This window comes from Candoia aspera, chromosome 1, assembly GCF_035149785.1.
Source record: "Candoia aspera isolate rCanAsp1 chromosome 1, rCanAsp1.hap2, whole genome shotgun sequence".
NCBI lineage: Eukaryota > Metazoa > Chordata > Lepidosauria > Squamata > Boidae > Candoia > Candoia aspera.
This window is the reverse complement of record NC_086153.1, coordinates 132,942,745-132,957,612: the sequence shown is the minus strand read 5'-3', so window position 1 is coordinate 132,957,612 and position 14,868 is coordinate 132,942,745. Positions and strand designations below refer to the sequence as shown.

The 14,868-nt window shown below is 39.4% G+C and overlaps 1 protein-coding gene across 1 annotated transcript in view; it reads left to right on the top strand.

Moving 5' to 3' along the window:
* The window catches only part of MYOM2 (myomesin 2), a 91,009-nt gene extending 81,563 nt beyond the window's left edge, over positions 1–9,446 (top strand). Inside the window, exons 32-36 of the mRNA XM_063313833.1 lie at positions 587–750; positions 1,070–1,106; positions 1,222–1,244; positions 5,222–5,277; positions 8,923–9,446. Coding sequence (XP_063169903.1) covers positions 587–750; positions 1,070–1,106; positions 1,222–1,244; positions 5,222–5,277; positions 8,923–9,231 — 589 coding nt within the window. The 3' untranslated portion in view covers positions 9,232–9,446. The remainder of the gene's footprint in view (positions 1–586; positions 751–1,069; positions 1,107–1,221; positions 1,245–5,221; positions 5,278–8,922) is intronic.
* Positions 9,447–14,868: the final 5,422 nt, after the last annotated feature.

The window sequence follows — 14,868 nt, the reverse complement described above, 5'->3', positions numbered from 1 at the left end:
GCAACTTCAGTACAATCTTGCAAATAATTTACATTTACAACTTTAACTATAATTTCTGTCTGCTTGCTTAAGATATATCTAAGGATTTGGGCATATCTGGTAGAATTTATTGATTTTTCCCTTTTGAACAACAGCGCCCCCCCCTGCACCCCCACCCCCCACAACATTTTTCAAAATGTGCACTTTTAGAAGTCATATGGCATCAAAACTTTTGCTTAAGACTTTCTGGCTGCTTGAAACTAGTTGCAAGACACTCAGGAACATCCCTCTCCTGTTATTTATTATTAAATTTATGCACCGCCCATCTCACTATAAAAGTGACTCTGGGCAGCTTACAAATAAAAATTATAAAACCATTATTAAAATAGAAAAAGTACAAAAATATAAGAAGATAAAAGAGGGAAACTAAAAGGCGGAGAGAGCATCTTTAAGCCACCAACCACCCCCAGGGCTGCCTCTCACTCTTGGATCCCCAAGCTAGTTGGCAGAGACAGGTCTCAATGCTCTTCTTGAAGGCCAGAAGAGGAGGGGCCAACCTCACCAAGTGATGTGGGTCTGTTTGAACGTGGTCTCTTTGTTTACCTAGGGAAGTGAAGGTTTCTTCAAGTGAAAAGATGAGAATTGGTGGTAGTGATGAAGCTGCCTGGATACAGTTATGTGAGCCCACAGAAAAAGATAAAGGGAAATATACCTTTGAACTGTTTGATGGCAAAGAAGCCCATAGGCGGACAATTGATCTATCTGGACAAGGTAGGAACTTTTACCACTGATTCAACATTTTATCCCTGTCGAATATATTTTGGAAACTGCCCTAGTTCTCTTTTGTTTATTCATAAGCACTAATTTTGTGCTGGGAATGTTCAAGGAACATGCATCATCTTTATTCATTCCACGTCTCTTCTCACCAAGACAGACTTTGATCCCTGTTTTTAGATTGTGTTTGATATTTCTATACCACGCTGTAGGTTGTGGGGGAAAAAAGAAAAGCAAAGGAACTATGTATGATAGTACTGTATTTGTACCAACTCAAAAAGTCAACTCCCTAATATGCTGAAATGTTTCACTGCAGCTTTCGATGATGCCTATGCAGAGTTCCAACAGCTCAAGTAAGATTTTAAGTGTTTGCTTTACACATAAATTTTGCAATTAGTTTATTTTGGCCATCAGTGTCATTTTACTCGGATATTAATTTTTTTTAATTTTTTTTATTTCCCACTGTAGGGCAGCTGCTTTTGCTGAGAAGAGTAAGTATTTAACAATAAACAAATAAACAAAGGAATGTTCAGTATGAATATGTAAGAACAGGAGATAGCATTCTAGTAAAAACGAATACAGTATTTTTGATTGTGTTCCAAAAAAGATGAAGTGTTACACAAAAAATGCTTCTCATCAAACCTTTTTGAATGACTGTGGTTGAAATAGGAGGTGTGTGTGTATGTATGTATGTATGTGTGTATGTGTGTGTATGTATGTATATATATATATATATAACCAGAGTTGCTTATTTGGTTCAGTGAGTTGGCAAACAATTTGACCTGACCAGGAATACCTCCTTCCCCATTCAGCTAAGGAACATGGATACAAATCTTGATTCAGAAATCTGTTTTTCCCCCCTTTCATATAGTTAATAATTGGATATTATTGAACGGATGAATGAATTCTTTATTATTGCCAAAGGCCATCAAATAGTCTAGAACTAGAACATCCAAATAATAACACATATATAATAAAACAGACAAGGACATAGAAGCAATAGACTATATCCTGCAGCTGGGGAGAGTGATGGATTATCAGTTTTGCTGGTGTCCTGTCAGCAGAAGATAATGAGGGGACACCAGTAAAACTGATAGGCAATCTCTCTCTCTATAGTTCCAGTTGTCATATATAATCTCCTGTTGCTTTTATGTTACTGTCTCTCTTATTATTGTATTATGGTTTGGATGTTTATTCCAGTAGGCTATTTTAACTGCTAGCCATTGGCTATACTAAAGAATTCATTCATTCAATAATTGGACATCAACAAATAACTAGAACTTTTTTTTCACGTTGACAGAACAGAATGAAAACTTTGAGAAAAGAAATTGCTTATGAAACATAAGAAATGTCAGATAAGTGCAGAAGTTGTTTTGTGTTAGCTACCTTTTTGTTAAAAAAATGAAATTTCTGAGGACATTTTTGTTTCTTAGTCAACTGGAAATTTGTAGACAAAGTTGACCCTCCTGTGGGGATCAGGCCTGACAAGTTTCATATGATTAGGTTATGTTGCATGGATTTGTATGCAACAGCACTCTTTCCCATAGGGGATCCCCTCCTTTGAAATAAAAATTACCACTGTAAGGATTTGTGTGTGGGAAAATGTTTAGAAATGGCATACAGCATCAAGGTTGCCCTTGCTAAGAAACTTGTAACATTTTAGAAGGATAGATTCAGTTCTGTGGATGGCAGCCTTCACATTGGTCTGGATATTTTTATTGATTGATTGATTGATTTATATTTCAAATTTCGTCACTGCCCATCTCCTTCAAAAGATATGCTGTATGTGTGGGAAGAAACATTTTTCACTTCCCTCTCTGCCTTTCCATAGGTATGTTATTCATTTGGCAATTTGTTTGAAAAATGTCCCAAAGGAAAGAGGTGCCCTAAGGCAATAAATCTGGAAAACTGGTAATTTTCAAAAAGATAGGTGCAGGGGGTATAACCTGGGTGATATTAAGGCTTTTTTGTATTCTTTTCAATTGTCATCAAAGTAATAGAAAATTATATGGGATAATTTTCCAAATGGATAACTAAAGATGCACTCTTGCAGGCCCCACATTCTGCACCAAAAGCAGAGTGCACTGAGATAAAAGCAAAGAGCACTGAGAAGTAGAATATTGCTATGATATTTCACTATGATATTTCACTTCAATACCTCCTCCCCTAAAGCACTGTAGGTAGCCACTCCTGAAAAACAATTCACCCATAATTTGAAGCTAGAGCTGTCAGCTGCACACTGTAACTGTTCCTTTCTCCAGTTGCCATCCTGGCATTATTCTTAAGTGGGATAAATATATCTGTTTCTTCCCTGAAAAAGTGTCACTTGTGACACTTCAGTGGTTTCTGTCAAGTTTATCCACACAAGCTAGGTATGTTTTGGGAACTGAATGAATACACTTGGTTGAGATCAAATTCACTTCAACTTGAAAGGAAATATGTCTTAGGGAAGACCTACATACCTCATTTTAATGAATATATGATGGCTTCCAAGGAACAATAAACATCTTGCTTTTGCTATCTGCCTGGAAGTACAAAAATGCTGGGGGATGGTTATTAAACTGGCAGATGGAAATCTAAATGTTTGGATAATTTTGGGGAGTGAGTTAGTAAGTGAGAATAGTATTTAACCTTAACCTTTGAACTCGGTAATTATCTTAAGTTGTGTTTAAGAACTGACAGTGGTACAGGTAAATATCTATAATGCTTGTTAGAGACACAAGATGGCATGTGAGATATTGATGTGGCAAGAAGTCTAGGCGATGCAGAAACGTTAAGATTATTGTCTTCATAAGTTGTGTAATGGACTTGGCTTCTCAGCCCTAAGCATAATTAAGAATTTAAGATCTCACTGCATCAGATCTACTTCAGCATTCTGCTTCTACAACGGGGGATCAGTTATGGGCATCAGTGGTGGGGAGGAGGCAAAATGTGTGCTGAAATATCATGATGCAAATTCCATCCCTTTTGTACTTTTGTCCTGATGTTGTACATTTTGTTGTTTTGATGAAACGTCCATCTGCAGACATCCATGTGACTGGTTGACTGGTTCTTTGGGAAGCTCCCAAGGAGGAGACAGGGCTGCTGAGGTTTCCTAGCAGTTGATACTGAGAGGCATAGTGCCTCTGATACTGGAGATAATAAAGAACCACAATAATCAGTACCCAGTGTCAGTCCTATCTTCTGAGAATCAGAAAGCCATCCAAATTAGTAGCCATCACTGCATCTTGTGTTATCAAATTCTCTTGTTTAATTGTGATGGAGAACTTCATCTCTCCTGAATCTTTCCTCATGGAGCTCCATCAAATGTGTAATTCTATATGGCTATATCAGGTTCTACTTATTCATCCTTTTTTCTAAAAGTTGAAACTTGCCTCATGAGCAGTTGCCTCAGCCCCTTGAATCTAGATAATTTCTGTTTCCCTCTTTGTGCATTTTCTAGCTATACAGGCTCAGAATTGTGTTCAGTATTCCAAATTTGGTTGCAAGGCCTTCCCTAGATCTGCTTGCCACTCTGTATCCTTTATCCTTTGCTGTTACAGACTTCTATAAAGGCTTGATTGCAATTCTATTTTAGAATTTGCCATTTCACAGCTGCCACATTTGGGGTTTATGTTTTCATCCAGCTATATACCATACCTCTTCAGGAAGCCTTTGCTTCCTTTTTTATTTTAATCACCCTAAATAATTCCAGATTGCCAGCGAACGTGGCCATCTCACTGCTCATGTCTAAGTCCAGATCTCTTTCTGCTACTATAATGTGTTTAGTATTGTCATCTAACATCACAGCCTCCAGGAGTATGTCTTATTTCATCATTGGTTTCTGGGCATTTTCTAATGCAGTCTGTTGCCATTCTGATGAACCATCATGATGACCTTATGGTCATTTCATTTCTAGTCATGACTATAGCCAGTCATTTCAGATTTCCTGTGGCAACCATTTCACCTGAAAGAATCAACTAAAGAATTGTGCTGTTATCTGTACAGAAAGCCTGCCAAACAGATAGATGTAAACTAGGCAACCTGCTATGGTAAAAATGTCAGGAATGCCTGCTTCGTTCTTGCACTGAGATTCTGCTTTTGAAGATGGGTGGCAAAGAGAACCACAGCCAACTCTCTCTCGGGCTGCTTGGAGTTTAAAGTACTGCTAGAGTAGGACCTGATTTGGAATGAGGTTTGGAGGGTAGCGAAGGCTGCTGGTGTTCTTCTGGATGCTGCAGTCATAGGCAATTCTATTTTAGTGGCTGCCATAGGTCACACAAAGCATGGAGTAAGAGTACCTGGGCTCCTGCTTGAGGAGGACTGGGTGCTATTTAATCTCGGTTTGCTATTGTTGCTTCTTTTCTCTGTAGTAGCCAGAGCATTTGGGCACATTATTGCATAGTAACTTTATTTTTGTGGAGTTCAGTTCAGCCCTGAGCTACAGACAGTCTCTTCAATTGTTAACTTTATTTTTGTATATTCACAGATCGTGGTAAAGTGATTGGTGGTTTGCCAGATGTTGTGACCATAATGGAAGACAAGGTATGGATAAAACACCTTGGTTGACTTAGTTATTTTTGAATAGGGGTTTTTGTGTATGGAGAAAAAAGGGCCTTCTAAGAAAACATTTTATTAGTATGAACCTATTGGACTTCGAAGAAGCAGGATAGAAAGAGTGTAGACCAGCCTTTCTCAACTTTTTGACCCTGGAGGAACCCTTGAAATATTTTTGAGGCCTTGGGGAATCCCTGCATACTCAGGCTCAAATATAGGCCAGAAGTTACAAAATTATTGTATTCATTTCATTTGTAGGCCTGTATATATGCATTAACAGTGTTCTTAAACTGAAAATAAAGAATGAAACTTACTTCCTTAAAGTGAAGTTCCCTGTATTTGAAATAATTTTTAAATAAATCATGATCTCCCAGGGAACCCCTAGTGACCTCTCGTGGAATGCTAGGGTTCCATGGAACCCTGGTTGAGAAACCCTGGTGTAGATGGTTTTAAATTTGGCATTGGAGAGGATTCCTGAGAATACCATGGATAGCCCAGAAAACAAACAGATGAATCACCAAACGAATCAACCCAGAGTTCTCTCTCTTAAAGCACAAATGACCAGGCTCAAGTCATCAGTCTTCAGACAAATTATGTGAAGACCCAGCTCTCTGAAGAAGTCTGTAATGCTGAGAAAGGTAGAAGGAGAGAGAAGAAGATGACAACCAATAGCAAGGTGGATGAACTCAGTTACAGGAGCAAGGAGACCCAACTGGAAGACCCAAAGAACCAGGCTGGGTAGAGACTGTCTTGGAGAAGATCCATCTATGTGGTCACTGAGAATTGACATCAACTCAATGATGGCACATAATCAATCAATCGATCAGTCAATCAGACAAATAAAACAGATCCCATACACGTCTATTCATTTAGTAAGATTTCACATGGAACAAATGTGCATAGGATTGCAGTTTTAGGAAACGCTTTGTTTTTGTCATACATCTCTAAAATGCAAAATCTCTGTCCTGACTATGTACAACGTTCTGTTGTCAAAAAGGTTCACATATAGCAGCCTAGGTCTAGATAAATTCCTGTATTACACTTTTGTGGCACTTCAGCGGCACCGGTGCTAACACTGCTATGCTGCCACTTTCCTAGCATTTACGTCTTCTTATTAGAGCAGATCTAAATTGGTCTTTGATTTTTAGGATTAAGATGTAGTGTCTAGTTTTTTTCAATTTCAGTTTTATTTATTATGGTCGTAGACCAGTACAAGCAGAGTGCTTAATGAATACTGTGTATATAAATCTATCTTAATAGATAATAAATGAAAGAAAATTTAAGACAAAGTTAAAATACATTTATAAAACAACATCTGTGAGTGAGGTCCATATATATTTAAATTGTAAAATAGACACTAAAATGATATAAATATAATATCTAAAATTACAAAGAAGTGATAATATCTAAAATTTGAATGACTTATAGTTACATAAATGTGTTTGGCTAGTGGAAAATTGGCCCGTCAGTGTCTGACGAAGCTTCTGTGCTGCTGCATAAAACCTTGCCACATGCGCTGTAACAGAAGGCTGTTTGTCCATGAGCAGCATCTGGGCATAGGCTGAGTCTCAGTGACCAGGGTGTCTACTGATCAGAGGTAGGATGAATCTGTTTCGAATGTCTCCATAAAAGGGGCAGTGAAGAAGAACATGTTCTGTAGTTTCCACTGCTCCGGAATCACGGAGGCAAAGCCTGTCAGCCGATGGTACTTTGTTATATTCACCATCCAATACTGCAGAGGGGGGTACATGACACTGGGCAAGAGAGAAAGCTCTCCAGTGGCTGGGTGTTTCTAGCTGTGTAAGGTAGCTGGCAGCAATGACAATGTATCTGTTGTGTACTGGTGACAGGAAGGCCGAGGCCTTCCCTAGATCTGCTTGCCGCTCTGTATCCTTCATCCTTTGCTTCAGGGTTTGTTTTGCCTGATCATAGTTCATCTTAAGAACCAAGGAGGGAGAGTAGCCTAAATTTGAAAGTTTAGATTCTGCAGCCTTGAACGTCTAGTTTTGAATGTGATATGTACCTGGAACACATTGGTGATAATCAGAAAGCATCCCCCCTCACTTGATTTCTAAGGAGGATCTTGAAGGTCATCAAAATATTCTGGAGGAAAAGGAAGAATTTCTGGATATTTTTTTAAATCAAGGGTTTTATGAATATCAGTAGACAACATGCTTTTAAAAATACTTTAATTCATGTTAGCATGTAACTACACACTTAAAAGAAAGACTTTAAGAACTGTAGTTTTTAAAGTCAAGGATGATGATGACGATATTTCTTTTAATGTGACTAGCAGACAGAATAGCTCACATTAACAGATCTAGAAAAAGAGTACAGGCAATGCCTTTTCAGGTAATGAACAAGATGATAGAACAAGGGGGGATAGGTGGGACAAGGCACTGCTACAGTTGAATTTACCTGTGGGAACCATGCAACCAGAATTAATTCGGCTCCCCCAAGGTTTCATTTTCTGAACTGGCTTATTCAGAAATCCTAAGTGTCCTGCAAGGAAGAAACTTCAGAAATGATGTTTAAGCCAGCTAATGGTTCAGTGGAGGCTTACTTCAGGCAGGTCTACAGTGACCTTCCATCTGACTCTTTTCATACAATGTACCCTTGAGGTATTATTATTTCATAATAGCTGCTAACTTGGAGGTATATTTGATGCAAATTTACCTCTGAGGAATATGCTTGATGCTTTTGGTATTGCAGCTAAGATAGGAAGAAATTGTGAAGAAGGGTACAAGCGATTTAATGAACTGCAACATGGTAACTAAAAGTGCAAAAAACACATGTCTTCACCCAGCGGCAGGCCTGAGAGTAACTATTTTATTTATTTATTAAATTTATACCCTGCCCATCTCACTATAAAAGTGAATCATAGAAACCATTATAATTTTTTTAAAAAAAAATACAAGAAAGTAAAGGAGAAAAACAAAAAGGCAGAGAGAGTGTCTTCAAACCACCAACTACCCCCAGGGCTGCCTACCACTCTTGGATCTCCGATTTACAATGGTTTGGGTCTGAAGTTAAATGGATGGAAGAAATTTTTCCCATCCTCTCTTGGATTCTCTTACATACCTTCTGAAAAGCTGCTCTAGACTGCTGGGAGATTCCCCAATCTTCCCCCTTCCTAACTCCCCCAGTAACATCTCCTGTTGTCTGGGAGAGTTCACCAATCCTCCAGAGAGTTTTTTTTTTCTTTTTCATCCAATTAGTTTTCTTCCCTTCAACATTCTTAGAATCAATGTCACTGTTTTTCGAAGAACTCTTAGGGCATGAAAGATTTCAGATTTTAAACATGATCAAGGCCAATCCCAAGACGTTTTGTAGCCTGGAGCCAAGGATAAAATGGTGCCCTTCTCCATTCTCCATACAGCATTCCACATGAACGTACCAGAGTGAAACATGAGTCATAGCTTGGGACCAGTTGTGAGTCAACAAGCTAGTTTAGGAGATGCAAGGAAGGCTGCAAAGCTCTTAGAGCTCTGTTCTTGTGCCACCTTACTGTTATCCCTTGGCATCGGTCACCTGAGATGATTGCCTAGCCTTGTTTGATGGTAAGAGCAGCCTTGCATGTTAGGCCAATAACTAAAACCACTGCATAATATTTTTTTCTTCTTTTTCTTTTAGACCCTGAATCTGACCTGCACTGTGTTTGGTAATCCTGACCCTGAAGTGGTCTGGTTTAAGAATGACAGGGAACTTGAAGTGAACGATCATTATGTAGTTAAACTGGAGCAAGGGAAGCACGCCAGTTTGGTAATTAAGGGGGTGTCATCAGAAGACTCTGGAAAATACAGCATCAGTGTCAAGAACAAATACGGGGGTGAGATAGTAGATGTCACCATCAGCGTGTACAAGCATGGAGAAGAGATACCTGATGTTAAACCTCTCTCAGGGGATAGAGTAAGGTCAATACCTGCCAAGCCATCTGAATAATCTACTAACCATAAATGACAAGAAACAAGTTGGGAAAGGGGTGTGTTTCTAGGCTAGAGAGCTGTAGTTTGTTTCTATAGTAGTTCTGCAATAGAAAATGGGCAGTATCTAGGGGACAGTTACATTTTTTTGGAGCCTGCATCTTAGTATCAGTTCCTTGTAATGCCATCGCGATCGGCAGTGACATCACTCTGAATAGGGGCGCTCTATGGCTTGCCAGTAGTAAAAGACCATAACAATGGCAGCTGTCATGAGCTTCAATTTCAATCATTATTCTATCCATGGAATGCAATTCTCTGCATTGCAACCAGAAATAGTGAACTGTTTAGCTATATATCAGGAAGGCTGCTTCTTAATCTGAGCTGTGACTCTCGTTGCTTTTGTAAAACCCCACTGAACTCAAAATGCTGCAGAGATGTAAACAAATTCAAGACTGCAGCTGCAAATAAATCACATGAGCTGAAAACGTGACCTTCTAAGTTATCCTTTGTGGCATTGCTATTTTGTAGCGCAAGCAAATCTTTAGTGATACTTTACGATCACCATGGACTCATTTAAACTATAAGTTTCACAGTTGTTTGTTTTTTTTCCCCTGCTTTGTGCTAATAAAAATCTCAAAAAGTCACCTTGTGCTTTTCTCTGTACCAAATTACTCTTAACTATTTGTTTTACTCCCTTTTGCTGTTTAATTATGGCTTGTTACAGTTTCACAGCTGGCAGCATGCAGACAATGGACTCACAATAAAACAAGTAAATTATGGATACTCGCCGTCACTCCATTTTACTTAGCCACATTATTTTCCCTTTCTGTACTGTGGCCAGTAAGTCTTTAGAAACTAGGAACTGGTAACACCTATGCTATTTGATTCCAGTCTGGGATGCTGGCAGTTTATCTTTAATTCGTCAGCTTATCCCTCCCCTCCCTGCTTGTGCCAAAACAACGGCAGGGAGATAAGGTTTTCCATCACTTCAGTGAGGGCTGGGTAAAGCTATGAAGATGCTAAAAGTCACTGGTGGGAAAAAAAGCCTCAATATTCCCATTCTAAAGCCACTTCCAGGAGTGAATTTCTTATCTAATCAACCTTTCTATTTCTATAATAAAATTTATTACAAATTTATAAATTTATCAACTTATCTACTTGCAACCATAGGCATCTTTGGGTGAGGTAGGCAGAAACTAATGAAATGTGTGTTGTGATGCAAACTCTGTCCTTTATGTACTTGCATGTGATGCAAATGCCAAAGGACTGAACTTATGTCATGACATCACAACCCACACTTCACGTTTTTGGCATTATCATGGTTAGGAATGGACACCTTTGTTTTCCACTTGGGTCTTCTTCAGAAAGTCTACTCCCTGTCTATGCGTTTGTAGCCCAAACCAGGCATTTCACGTTTTATGGGTATTCATGGGTTTTGCACCAGAGAGTTAGACGGGGGCCTAGTCTCTGAATAGATACTTCCATATGTTCGTATATGGCCACAGCTGGCCCAATGCATTTTATTGCCTAGAGGAAAAAATAAGATGGGGCCCCTAACATTCCACCTACATGAAGTGACTAAACTTGCAGTTTATTCCTGTTTCAATATTGGTGATGGTACAGTCTCTATCTTATTTGGGGGAAGGAGACAAATTTAGCGGAGGCCACCTGCCTAGAACATACAGCTTTGTCCTCTAATAGAGGGAATAGAGGTGGTTGTCGCTGTCTCCTCCAAACCACTTAACATTTGCACTGCTTTCCAACTCCAACTTTCCTGTATTTTCTCATGGATCCTTCCATTTACTTTCTTTCACCAAAAATGGCAAAGTTTGAATCATAATGTTGCAGCTGCCATCTTGACTTTTTAAAATCATTCCCTGGAGACACCCTTGTGCACACTGCTGTTTGTTAGTGCTGGGAGCCCAACACCCGGGGGGTGGGGGGAATCAGACTTTATCTTTTTTCCTCAGATCTGGGTTACTGTTTAGGGCTGCAATAGCAACTAGGGTATCTCAGAAGTTCAGTGTGGATAAAGTTAACCTTTTACCTTTATTCACAATAGTTTTTAAATTGAAATAAACAGAACCTCAAGGAAAAAAGGACATAATCATAAAAAGAATAGACCAAGAATAAAAGCAACAAAAATGGTGGAACTATATTTTTTTGTTTTAAACAAAATGTGTATTTTGTTTAAAACAATGTTTTTATGCATCCATATTCTGTGTTTCTACACCAGAAGTAGTTTTTTTAATAATTAATTAAGTTTTTAATGTAGTTTTTAATGTAACTAAGAAATGGTGATCAGATTTAAATAAAATGCTTCCTAATCTTACAGTTCTTCAAAGCTAACTCAAGCCTTGTTGCTTTTCATATTAATTTTTCAATTAATTACTTTTAAACACTACTGAGCCCTAAAAATGTATTTTAATTTCCATGGTTTTGTCATAATAAATCTGGCTGCTTTATATGTTTTAAGAAAAATGATTAATAACCAATAACAGGATTAATTGCCAAATATTGTTGACTAATTTTCCCAATTTTTTCAGAACCTTTGCCAAAAGGAGTAAGTAAATAGGCCTTGTCACCAAGGATGGTAATATGTATCAATGATCATATAATCTCCCCACTGCAATCTAGAACATTTTTATTTGATGCAATTCTAGAGTGCCAACTATGCATTTCCTATATGGTCAATTCTTGAGGATTTGTTGCAATAGATTTAAAAGGCACATGTGAATTGGCACACTGCACATCCCTCCTAGTTAATAAGATATGGGTCACAGTCTTGGATGCACTGCAAGGTAATCTCTAGATTAGAGATCCTAGTTTGCATTGAGTTTGCTTTAAGAAATTGCAGATACAGGTAGTCCTCATTTAGCAACCACAATTGGGACCAGCAACTTGGTCATTAAGTGAAGCAGTCACTAAGTGAAACTGTGACTGTGCATATGGTCTTACTTCAGCTTGCCTTTGTTTTACAGACCTGTGAAGGTTGTAGATGCAAGGATTGGTCACAAAGTTACTTTTTCATCACCACTGTAACTGTGAATGGTCACTAAATGAGGCAGTTGCTAAACAAGGATTACCTGTAGCACTATGGCTGCTCAATGCCCCTTTTCGCTGCACAGCCTCAGTGGAAAAGATTTTAGAACCTAGAACAATACTGCAGCAATATGCTGGATGTCAGAACTGAAGAAGCATAGTTTTGTGGAAGTCCTCAGTGTAGAATGGATTCAGGCATCTTGGAAGTGTATTGGTCCCACAGCTCACTGCACCAGTGTGGTGCTGGGATAGAGTTATAGACATTAGAGCTGGAGATTAGACACTATGGACCTCCAGAGATGGGTCTGTCACTGCCTTGGTTTGCAAGAAGGAATGGGAAAAGAGTAGCAGAGTGGCCCTGTAGAGATTCACAAAATATATATGGGGGGTGGGGGGTGGGGGGTGGGAGGAAAGGGCTGCTGTTAAGAGTGGAGAAACTGGTTTGTTGAACTCAGTTTCAAAATGCCCAGAGTCCCTCCTCTGGCGGGAGATGGATGGTGGCAAAATTTGATGAACAAACAAACAAATAAATATTTGTACATGACTTAGAAAACATTACTGGATCCAGTGAATAAACTGTAAGACTGGATCAATCTATCATCTAGCGTTTCTCAGCAACTTTAAGATGTGTGGACTTCAACTGGCTGGGGAATCCTCGGAGCTGAAGTCCACACGTCTTAAAGTTTCTGAGGCTGGGAGACATTGATCTAAGTAATCCAGATTCACCAATGATTTCCTTTTAGCAGACACAGACACAGAACATACACAGACACGGAGACTCGCACATATATATGGAGAGGGGTGGGGAAGAAAAATAGAGACTCAGATTGTTATGGTGCATTCCAGCAGACTTTGAGAAGTATCCTTGGGCATTGAAGACAAGGTTAAACTCATCTTGGCTGTGCTGTTAGCTAGCCCATTTTAACTAACTAAGCTTCAGCCATTACCTTTCAGGTACAAGGGAAAGAATTTATGATGACATTTAATCTTTTGCTGAAGTAAAGAAATTAGCACTTGCTGGAATGCTATTTTCAAAAGGTTGAAGATTTTTATAATAACCACTTAGATTTTTTCCTCTTAGAATGCAGGGCAGCTACTTTATTTGGATTTTTAAAAAATGGTTTGTGCAGAGAGAAGGCATACTGTAATAGTCTGACTAGTCTATAGTTGTATATTAAATAATTTTCTTTTCCGGCTGGAGATCTGCCTGGCTAGATTATAGCACCTAACCAGTCATGGCTGATTTCAAAATGTTAAGAGGGGCTGCATCTGTTTATTACTTAGATTGGAGACCACCAGGAAATCATGGAGCTGTACACTAGAGTGAGAAGTCAAATCCCAGAAATGGACAATGGCAAACTACAGTAATGTTGCCAAGAAAGCAGAACAAAAGTCTCTATGAAGTAATCCAAAATTGAGCTTTACAGGAGTGGGGCTTTGTCTTTACCTACCTTTGGAGATCATCAAGGGTTGCACCAGAGCTTTCTGATGCCAGCAGGCAGCACTGGTGTCTCCAGCTGTGCACTCTGTTCTGGGACAAACAGGCATCAACATTAGTAGTAAACCTCATTCTGTCACCTTGCTTGCTTGAGAGAGCAAAGAACCGTCAGCTCTTCAGGCATGCCAGCAGATGGGGGCACCACGCCATGTGCTTTCACTGGCTCAACGTTCCATGGAACCAGAAAAGCCAGATCTTAAGGCCTGAGTGTTTCTGCTGGCTTGACTCAGCACCTCTAACTTGACCAGCCCATTGTACTGGTTTAAGTAGCTGGAACAATGCAGGACCTTGTATTCCATGCAGTTGTTATTCTCTGCAAGTGCTCCTGTACTGAAACCATTGTCCCTTTCATTGGCTTGGATGAAAAGCATCTAACCAGGATGCTCAAATTCCCAGGTCTGTGTGGTTATCTCTCTGCTGGGTTTGACAAAGGTGCATGTAGAGTTGGAAGATCCTTTCTAATCGTATGGTCTGTTGAGGCTGCCAGAGGGAAGTCAGCCAGAAAGGAACCAGCTGTAGGACATGTCATTGGGGGTGATTTTCAGGTTACCAAACTCCAATAGGATGCAGCCAAGCTGAGCAATGAGCTGGACCTGCAAAACAGCTCAAAAGCCAAACCTCTGATAGCACTATTTCCATATTTAATTTAATTTAATTTAATTCAACTGCATGCCCAGAGGGTGAGTGGGAGGGTGAACTGTCCTTTCAGGCTCCAAATAGTGTTCTTCAGTCTCATCTTATCAAAGGCAATGAGGCCTGTTAGATGCTTCATTTTCTGTCTTGCCAGAAAGTGATGTGTTGGACAACTTTATTGTTGCGCTTTTCTAGGCAAGCACAGCATGAAATGGCAGAGTTGGCTTGTCGTAAGAGAGGTTGCCTGCCAGTTCTGCTGATGGGTACTGGGGGTTGCTTCCTGAAGGCAATGATGCTTCCTTGCCTCTAAGCACCTGCTTCTTTTATCTTGCATCAAATATCGATATTCTACAATAGTGTATCGTAGAACCAAAGTAAGGATCGGTAAGGAAAGGGAGACTGGAGATCATCCTCCTGCCCAGTGCAAGAATCTACTACAACTGCACCCTGACAGAGGGCCACCCAGACTCTGTTTAAACACCT